At 37.5% G+C, this 10,231-nt stretch overlaps 2 protein-coding genes across 2 annotated transcripts; both read left to right on the top strand.

Annotated features, from left to right (window-relative positions):
• The first annotated feature begins 3,834 nt into the window (after positions 1–3,834).
• On the top strand, positions 3,835–7,232 carry LOC146135984 (HEAT repeat-containing protein 6-like). The gene has a single exon (XM_083396360.1). It carries the CDS (start codon positions 3,931–3,933, stop codon positions 7,168–7,170), a length of 3,240 nt encoding a protein of 1,079 aa, XP_083252486.1. The 5' UTR covers positions 3,835–3,930; the 3' UTR covers positions 7,171–7,232.
• A 404-nt stretch (positions 7,233–7,636) lies between these two features.
• Positions 7,637–10,218, top strand: LOC146135983 (peptidyl-prolyl cis-trans isomerase FKBP3-like). Its single transcript, XM_083396361.1, has 6 exons — positions 7,637–7,760; positions 8,004–8,105; positions 8,599–8,827; positions 9,176–9,240; positions 9,851–9,948; positions 10,070–10,218. Exons 1-6 carry the CDS (start codon positions 7,659–7,661, stop codon positions 10,122–10,124), a joined length of 651 nt encoding a protein of 216 aa, XP_083252487.1. The 5' UTR covers positions 7,637–7,658; the 3' UTR covers positions 10,125–10,218.
• Positions 10,219–10,231: the final 13 nt, after the last annotated feature.

Below are 10,231 nucleotides of genomic sequence, written 5' to 3'. Positions count from 1 at the left end.
TTTACGAATAAAAATTGGTGTGATGTGTTTCGTCAAGCACTTAAAAAACGTAACCCGTTCTGTAGTTTTGCCTTTAAAAAGCATTTCTGGAATGATCAAAAAAAAGTTGAAACTCGTGCTTTTCACTGTGAAGCCTATTGTAAATTCGAATTTTGCACTTGTAATGTTAGCATCGATTTGCTCAGTAATACCAGCAAAACATTCGCGGTTACATACACGGGTGATGTAAAACACAGGAAAGGCGATATTGTGGCATGTAAGTTGAAGGGTGATAGAAGAAAAATAATGCAGGAAAAGTTGGCCAATGTTTTGCCCCGTAGGTGTAACCTAAACAATTTAGACAAGTTGGACGACGAAGTGGAAGAGTCAGGCAATCGCGATAACGCGCCTATTTATAACGTTTTAAGACAAGCGAGGGCGGAAGTTAATAAAATAAAACTTCCTTCGAGTAATGAAACGGACGCGATTAAGGCAATGCAAGTTGAACAAGCGAATAACTGTATAGGAAGCAAGTCCTCGTTGCCAGGAACAATTCGGTTTCATTCTAACATACCAAGTAGCCTTATGCTCTGGTCGTTGGATACTTTGCGCATTTTTCACGAAAGAACAAAAACAGATATTATGTACATAGACGCCACAGGAGGTATCATTAAAGCCTCAGAGGGTAGAGCACAGTATTACGCGTATGAAATCTCTGTGCGCCACCCGGCCAAAGGAAAAGCCCCTTTGGCTGTTGCGACTTATGTTACTAACAGTCATAACATCGTTTCTATATCCAATTTTTTTAAAATGTTTTATTCGGACGAAAATAAGTTGGTTGGAAAAACCGTTGTGCGACAAATCATTTGCGATGGAAGCATGGCAATTATTCGGTCGCTATTGTCAGTTTATATGAGCGAGGATTTTGAGGCCTATTTAGATCGTTGTTTTAATGTGGTGTCAGGAAAAGCATCTGATAGAACTTTTAGCAAGCCCTTTCTTCATTTGTGTGGCAGCCACACCATGAAGAATATGAAAAGCCTCTGTGGCCTTCTTCCAAAGAGAAGGCAAGAGGCGATGTTTGTAATGGGTTTGTTGATGTGCGCGGGATCTCTTGAAGAGATTAACAATATTTTGTATCACATGGTGATTTTATTTACATCTAAAAATGGCATCCAGGATAAAATCAGCTGGAAATGGTTAAAATGTCAAATTGAACGCAAAGATGATATTTCTAAACCATTCGTTCTGACCGAAAGAGATGCGGGGGAAAACGCACTTGAAAACACCGAATCAGACACCATTTCAACAAACCCTTTTGTTGCTTATTTTGATAAGACTCTTAGCAGAGCAAGACAGGCAGTCAAAATGCAAAAGGCGTGTGGACAAAACGAGTTTTATTGTCCTGAATTTTTTGTAAAATTTACCAACAATTGCTTGCCGAAAATTGCGCTGTGGACAGGGCTGTTGCTAGGCGATTTGGGGCGGCATGGAAACGACGAGTCGTACAAACGCGCGTCAGAATTTTTCGAACGGGTATCTAAAAGTGAAGAGCAAAATTTATCTAAAGACAACAGGACGCAAGGCGTTATGGAGAAAAGTCAGCAAGAATTAAAGCGAACGCGGTGCTTCGGAAAGCGGTTTTGTAACGTCGCTGAGTTCGCAAAAGTGTACAATGATCAGAGCGTTGCATTAGTTCGCGAGTTCAAAGATAATATAAGACTGGCGCAAAAGTCCAAGCGTAAAAGAACAGTCGTCCAGCCACAGGAGGAGGAAAGCTGGGCTAAAAAACCCAGAACCACCGGGCCAGATAGGACGGTTGGAAAGTATCTTCAAGCTCCTTCAAAGGACTTGAGAAGCTCTAGTCCGAAAAAGCGCGGAAAACTAACGATCAAAAACACGAATAAGGACCACGATTGTAATTCCAATTTGCCTGTTAGTTCTTGGGGACGCCGTTGTTGTGGTGTAAAATATCAACCTAGTTATAGCATAGATCAAACTGATCATAAGGAATTAATGTCAAAAGACACTTGGCTAAGCGACAAGCATATTGATTCATTAATGAATATAATGGCAGCACAATTCCCCCAAATTGGAGGGCTACAAAGCATTCATGCTTATGAAACTCCGTTTCATTTTCCTTCAGTACATTCTCCTGTCGGAAAGTTTGTTCAAATTTTAAATGTTCATTCAAACCATTGGGTAACGGCATCTAACATTTTTTCAACAAAGGGTAATGCTGTACAAATTTACGACAGTTGTTATAGCGAATATAGTTCGGACGATCTATTCAAATTGTCAAAACTTGTCTACTTTAAAAATAATAAAAACATTGAATTTGAATTTCCAAAGGTATCCAAACAAAGGGGAAGTTCTAATTGTGGTCCTTTTGCTATAGCCTTCGCAGTTGCGGTACTTTCGGACATCAAACCAGAACAGGTAATATTTAAAGAGGTAACATTGCGCAGTGAAATTCAGAAAATCATTTTGAATCGAACTGTTGCTCCCTTTTTCACGCGTAGGAGTAGATCAGGCTTACAAAGAAAACCTTTAGCTTTACAGACTAACATTTACTGTAATTGTAGATTAGCCGATAACAGAGCGCTTTTCTTAATAGAATGCAGCAGTTGTAAGGAGTGGTTCCACAGGGAATGTGTTCAAACACACGTTCCTCGAGGAGCAATTGTAAACAACGAAGAACTATGGTTTTGCAAACAATGTTAAATACAACAAGCGATGAACAAATATTTGGTAAGATTCTATTTATAAACTTTTAATTTGTTTAAAAAATTGCCAAAAAATATGAAAAACAATCCAATTGGCTTTACAACAATTAACAATAACCCAAATTTAAAAGTATGTTAGCTTATTTCTGTTAATATTTGGAAATAAGTGTAATATATCTTTTATATTTGTGGAAACTATCTTCAAAAATACAAACCGATCGGTTGTGATTCGATTCCATCTCGAATTGAGGATGCTACAGACGTTTAAAAATTATCGCGATATGTTATGAATATTAATATCGGTTATCGTCGATTTAAACCCTTATGCCCCATACTAGTGGCATCGAGTGTGGTATCACTGGAAAGGTGCGATCAAGGTCTACAACAATTTGTTAATTAAACGGTGCGGAATTGAAAATTTAATCTTTTTTGGGGGGTGCTTTGCTGGGAGCAAAAATCGCGATATTGTTCATATTCAGTGATAAATATGGAATTTTTTAATCTTTGAATTTTTTGAAAATTTTTCTTTCTTTGGGCAGGTAGGATAGTCTAAAGCGCCGTGGCGAAATTTCGTTCGATTCCATCTCGAATTGAGGATGCTACAGACGTTTAAAAATTATCGCGATATGTTATGAATATTAATATCGGTTATCGTCGATTTAAACCCTTATGCCCCATACTAGTGGCATCGAGTGTGGTATCACTGGAAAGGTGCAATCAAGGTCTACAACAATTTGTTAATTAAACGGTGCGGAAATTTTTTCATCTTGTCATTTATGACGAATATTAATATTGAATATTAATATTTTTCATAATTTTTATATTTTTTTTTTATATTCAGAAAGTATAGGCCAGTATTAGTATTGTGGTATAATTTTTTTTTCAAAATTTTGGTCGTAAATACGTTTATTTTTACTTTATCGTTTTTGTGCTAGCGCTTTGGTGCTGTGTAGCTTCTGGTACTTTTGACCTAAGTTGCATGGCATGTTGAGCTGTCTGAAATCATACATTCTTGAATAGCAATATATGTGGCAAATTATTAAATGTGAATATATTTAGATTAATGCGATTTATTTTATGTTTTTTACAATACTTTCCAGATAGGCATACTATATACTTCATTCTAACTAAAAAATTTTATTAACGCACATCTTGTCCATCAATGGTCAAGGTGAAAGACTATAATTTTGATAAAATTTAAAAGATCTGGGAAACAAAAAGTAAGATGGAAGACAGTGTAACATTTGAAAGCTGCTACGTTGAACTGTTGCAAACAAATGCAAAATCTGGTGGATATAAGCGAGCTCAGGAAATCATTGCGCAACTCAATTTAATGAACTATCGCATCAAGATTCCGTTCCTCAACAAATGGACCTGCACCGATATGATTGTCCACTTTCTCAACATGATGAAAGAGTTTCAAACTGACATGTTTGACATCTGCCCGGCTCTGCAGTTCATTGCAAATATTGCAGACAAGCAGGAAATAATTGTGTGCAGCCTATCTGTCAATGTGATTTTACACGGACTCATGGACATGTGGCGTGATGTGTACGCTCAGGGGGATTCCAATACAATTTGCTTACTTCTCGGTGCTATTTCAGCTGTTGTATATGGCAACGGTGCTTACATCATTCCAGAAACAATCAAGTGGCTGCTTGATTTGGAAAGTGACCTGAACATTGTTGCAAGCGCACCTGTGGAAATGAGAAGAGTCTATGTCCACTGTTTGTCCGGAATGTGCCTGTCCTCTGACAGTCGTGAGCAACTGCCGGAAGAATTTGCCTTTTCCTGTCTTCGAATATTTGTCACAGTTCTCCAAGCTGTTAACGTCATTGTCGAGGTGACACAATTCAAACTGGTGTATGCTGCCCACCGGGGAATACAACATGCTATCGAGCACAGTAATGGTGTCCACGTGGAAATCATTGGGCCACTTTTGGCTGTTATTCGAAAGCACATGATGTTTGGGCTTCCCTTGAGAGCTACCGAGTTGCCTTCTGTTTTGCATCCGGTTCCAATTCCAGAAAGTTTTAATTTACAACCAAACCTGTCCAATCGATCTGTAAAGAAAAAAAAGAAAAACCGTAGCAAGCACAGCAACAAAACTAGTCAAGGAAATAAAGTCACCAATGCTGCTAGTTCTGATCCAAACCCTAAAAGTTTAAAACAACAGGCGCCCATTCAAACCTTAATTCCAAGTGGTCCAGCGGCATCAATTGCCCCTTCTACATCAGGTTTTCCGATGTTTCCCACAAGTTCAGAGTCCGAGTTATCCGATTCTGAGGCTAACCAAAGCTCGCGACTGCATTCGTTTGCTCTTAAGATCCGTCAGATTTCTTTCGGCAATTTGTATTTAGTGATCAACAAGACAAGCAGACATGTGATGTATGGCTACTGGAGTGCATTTATAGATGACCCATCACGGTCCAACCAATCCTTGCTTTCATGCATTACCAGAGACCCAGCACCAAAGGCGAGGGTAGCAGCTCTTTCTGTGCTTTGTGCGCTGTTGGAAGGCAGTAAAGGTTTTCTCTTGCTTGTTTGTCAAGAGACAACCTCAACCTCATTTGTAACTTTTTCAGGATTAGTTACATCCTTAATCCATTTAATACACGACAACCTGATAGGTGCTCTACCTAAAGAAAGGTCAGCGGTGGTGCAAGTGCATATCTTAAAGACCCTTGCAGTTGTGGCTGCAAACACTCCATACTCAAAGTTACATAAGTATTTAATTAGCGCAATGTGTTCAGTAACTCAGAGGTTTCTGAAGAGCACACAAGACACCGACATTCAAATTGCTGCCTCAAATATATTCATTGCAATGTGTGGACACGACCCTGCTTTTGCTGAAATTGCATGGGCAATCACAGATTGCAAAAATACCGGTTCGTCAAGCAATCTCACTACACCTTTGAGTACAGTGAAAATAGAAAATATCACCAAAAGTGAGCTGTTGGAGCATTTTATTGGGTTGCTGGATTTTTCTAAAGATTTTCCACTATCACTTCGTGTATCTTCTTTGCAGGCTCTTACTGCTTTGTCTAAGCCTTACTTTGTTGTTGCCAGAATCTACATAAAAGACTTGAAGCAGGTTTTTAAGAACAGCATTTCCTATGAGAATACTTCTGTGAACTTTCACTCTTTAAAGTTGCTAGAGGTTTTGGGAAGCAGTCTATTAAAACAAGCTGACGGAACGACTGAAAATATTGAATTTTGGCAGGACATTTTGTCCAAGGCTATTCAAACAGTCACTCAAAACAACAGAGAACCTTCAATCATTAGCCAAATTTGTGACTGCCTTGCCACTGTTGGACCAAATGTTTTTGCAAAGCTGCCACGTGGTTTACAGCTGTTTTGCCAAACCTTTTTGCTTGGATGTACTGGTGACGACAGCTATCTTGTTCGGTCTGCATCGGTTCGCTCTCTTGCTGTCTTCATTATGTATCCAGAACTGCGCAAAGACATTGCCTTTATTGAAGATGTTGCCAGGTGCATTGTCGGGCTGATGAAAGACTCAGTTAAAAGTGTACAGTGCAATGCCGCATGGTCTTTTGGGAACCTAACCGACGCCATTATAATCAGCACAAGAGATAAGGAGCTCAAGGAACAATTCAGATTAAAACTAATAGAGCAACTTTTCGAAACTGCAATTGCCTCTTATGATAACAAGGACAAAGTTAGATTCAACATCATGCGAGCTTTGGGAAACTTGTTGCGTTTCTGTGACAAATCACATGCTTCTTCTGACAGACTGAAAGCACTCATGTTGAAAGCTATCGATGCCATTATATCTGGGCTTCGCAAAGATCCCTTGATGAAAGTTAGGTGGAATGCGTGTCTAGCTTGCGGAAACTTCTTGAACAACGAAAGCCTGCCAGTCGGAGAAAGCGAATGGTCTGATGAAATGTATGATGCGCTGGGCAGTGCTGTTGCCACGTCGAAAAACTATAAAGTTCGAATAAAAGCTGCTGCTGCATTGAGTTGCCCTAGGGCTAGATCCTGCTATGGCGACAAGCTTTCATCCCTGTGCAAATGTATAACAGCTTCCTGGCAAAAACTTAAGGATGAAGCAATTGAGTTTGGAGAGTTCCGGTTTAGAGAGAGGCTGCATGAACAGTTGTGCTGCACTTTTGTGCACTTCATCTCAGTCATGAAATCAGAGGATTTTAGCGATATGGCTGCCTTTATTGATTCAAACTTTTTTAGGGAAGAGTTGGATAACTGCTACTCTTCTTTTTTGCATCAGCAGGAAGAAAAGAAGAAAAACAATGCTGTTGATGAATCAAACGGTACTCAAGGGGAATTCTATGTGCCACTTGGAGAACTGAGAAATTGTGAAAAAGTCGACTTGTTTCGTCTTGCGGCCCACAACTGGCAAGCGATTTTAAAGCTTCAACCAGAAAATTTACAAACCACAGAAACATTAAAACTCTTTCCTGGTGGTTGTTTGCCATCAAATTAGTACACTTTTAAAAGTTTGTTTACTTGCAAAAATTTAATTTAATACAATAGGCAATTACCATACATATATTTACCAACAGGCATGCCTGTTAGCTAATTTATTGCAAATTAAAACAAAGTTGCAATTTTTGTACCTATTATAATAATTTATACAATGCAATAGCAGCATGGTTAGTTTGTATGTTACATACAGTATATAGTTCTGTAATTAGCTTTTTTATTATATTGACAAAATGTTACAAATTAAAAAGTTGTTGGCTATTGATACCATAAATAAGAAGTACATATTTTATGTCAGTATCACTGTATCTGTAATCTATATCTTTAATTTTAGTAAAACTAGATTGCTGCTTCTTTGATATGACAGTTCCATTGTTGTTCTGTAAGTTATATTGTGCTTAATTATTTTGTTGGAGCATACCTGCATGTCTGTCACTGTTATGTGTAATTTTGTTTCTATTCTTGTTAGTTAAGTGATCAATTAGCAATATGGCTACCGTGGAAAGAAAGTGGTCTGATAAAGAAATGCAAGGTGATGATCTTTCAAAGAAGGAAATCATCCAGTTTCTGCAAGAAACCGCTGCCCCAAATGTAGGAGTGTTGAATTAAATTTTATTTCTATCGATTAGAGATAGAAACAACAATAGAGATAGACCAAAGTTATGCCATTTAAATATGAGGCTACTGTTTATACCAAAATTGTTATTATTATTTTTTTTTGACATTGCTGTTTAGTACTATTTTCAAAACTCTGTATATTTTGTTGTTGTATTTCTAAAACCATACACTGTTTTTACTTGACCATGCCTAATTTATGTTTTGACTGTCCAACAGTTTCTTCATCAACAAAAACTAATGGGATCATTAAAAAATGTTGTAAAGACGTCAAAGAAAGATCATCTTATATCTGCTTACAATGAAATGTTTGAGAAACAGGCAAGAATTGTTTGTTAGCTTTGTAGTTCGATAGAGTTTTGCAAAACAAGTAAACCCATCATTGTAGATTAAAAATCATAACATTTTCAACCTTTTCGTTTTGCTTTAATCATATGATATGTCCCTTTAATAATATATGCGTACTACTTACGACCAGGGCTGGGGAGCCACCGTAAAATAGCATTAGCTCCGGATCCAGCTCCGGAGCCATCAGGCAATTACTAAATGGCTCCGGCTCCGGAGCCATCGAACACACACCCAATGACTCCGGCTTCAGCTCCGGTGCCACCAGTCACTTATTCAATGGCAAGTTTTAAATATTGCTTTTGGCTAACTAACGTTGGAGATAGAACAAAATATAATTTCTTAGCTTTAGCACCACAAATTGAAAATGGCTCCAGCTCCACAAAAATAATAACAATGGCTCCGGCTCTGGCTCCCCAGCCCTGCTTACGACATGGAGGAAAATAACCGCTTCTATTTATGTATTAAGGCATTTAAAGGGAGTGAATATGACGTTGCCATTGAGCAAGTAACCACTGCAGTCAAGCAGATTAAAGTTTGTAAGACACCGGTTGCAGCAGAAGTCGGCCCACCTAAGTTCAAAAAATTTGTCAAGAAGAAGGGCGACAAGACTAATTTTCCAAAGGCTGGTGATAAGGTCTCTTGTTATTACATTGGAAAAACAGAGGATGGAAACGTTTTCGACAGTTGTCAGCAAGGTTGGTGCGACACTTGTTATTGTGAAAGTAGTGACGGGCTTGGCTCGTGGAAAACATTTTTTTATGTTTTTTGATAAGCAAAGACATTTTGCTATAAAACGTGCTAGTTTAAATATTAGGCAAGATGAAAAATAGTATTACAAGGCGTACACAAATGCCCCCCAAAAAATATTTTTCTCAATGATAAGAATCCCAAGATAAGTAAAACAAATTAGAGTTTGGAAGAATAAATGAAAATTACACATAAGTGTTGAATTTCAGCGTAAAGGCAGGTAGGAAATAATGTACAATTGTGTTTGCCTTCCTCTTATTTATATATTTTTTTATTAATAAGTATTGTACTTTCAGGCTCCAAGAAGAAGAAAAATCAGCCATTTGCTTTTAATGTCGGAAAAGGTCATGTTATTAAAGGGGTAATAGACATATTTTAAGAGATGTTTCTAAACTGTACAATTAATACTTATTTGTAATGAATAAATATTGAAATAAATATCTTCTGTACATCTTATTATTTTGTTTAATAGAACCATTATACAAAGTAATACTTTTATTCCTTCCACATATATGTTATAACAATGGTATAAAAGGTAAACATATAAGCTACTTGTAATTCTTTACCAACGTTCGGTAATCTATGCAAGTCGACTTTGTCAAGGTAAATGACACCGAACGCTCGTACAATATAATATAGAAAAAACAAAGGAAAAAATGTGAAATGAAGCGATAAGAAAACAATTGGCAAAATGTTTTGCCTCTAGTCCTTCAACAAATGCTTGTAGCATGCCGAGAGCTTTACGTCTGTTTTGATGTTCATGGTGGTACGCTAATTGTTTTTATTGTTGTTTTGTTCCCACATTTTTTCCTTTGTGTTCAGTGTCATTCACCCTGACGAAGCCGACTTGCTTAAGTTGCCCAAACATTGGTAAGGAAATATGATTACCAGAAGAGCTGTTTTTTTATTATTATGACTATGCCTGGTAGCCACAGTTTATATAAAAAAGCTACTTAAAAAATATTTTTTAGTGGGATCAAGCTCTTCTTACCATGAGTGTGGGTGAGACTGCAGAAATAATAATTGAACCAGAATGGGCTTATGGAAAACCAGGAAGACCAGACTGCAAGTATGCCCTTTGTTTTAATTTTACCCTTGGAAATTCCTTTTTTTTTGTTTTTATTAGAGGAATACTGTTCTAATCTATTAAAATTACCTAATTTCCTAAATCACCATGCTCTGTGTTCTAGGATTCCACCAAATGCCACACTCACATTTGAGGTTGAATTGTTAAGAATCGACTGATCGACTTCCTAAAACACTATTCATGCCGTTGGCAGAAAGAGATTTTTTGTATACTGCCGTTTAGTACTGCTTTCTGTATAACGCTTGTTTTTACAAGGTAAAGGTAA

Source organism: Ascidiella aspersa, chromosome 8, assembly GCF_963924565.1.
Source record: "Ascidiella aspersa chromosome 8, kaAscAspe10.2, whole genome shotgun sequence".
In the NCBI taxonomy this organism is placed as follows: Eukaryota; Metazoa; Chordata; class Ascidiacea; order Phlebobranchia; family Ascidiidae; genus Ascidiella; species Ascidiella aspersa.
Note: the sequence above shows the minus strand (reverse complement) of the source record. Positions and strands in the feature narration are given on the sequence as shown.

Excerpts from the sequence above, each read along its gene's own strand:
- LOC146135983 (XM_083396361.1), top strand. The coding sequence starts at position 7,659 with ATGGCTACCGTGGAAAGAAAGTGGTCTGATAAAGAAATGCAAGGTGAT. Across the intron at positions 8,106-8,598 it reads ATGAAATGTTTGAGAAACAG|GCATTTAAAGGGAGTGAATA; the intron begins GCAAGAATTGTT and ends TTATGTATTAAG. Across the intron at positions 9,241-9,850 it reads AAGGTCATGTTATTAAAGGG|TGGGATCAAGCTCTTCTTAC; the intron begins GTAATAGACATA and ends AATATTTTTTAG.
- LOC146135984 (XM_083396360.1), top strand. The coding sequence starts at position 3,931 with ATGGAAGACAGTGTAACATTTGAAAGCTGCTACGTTGAACTGTTGCAA.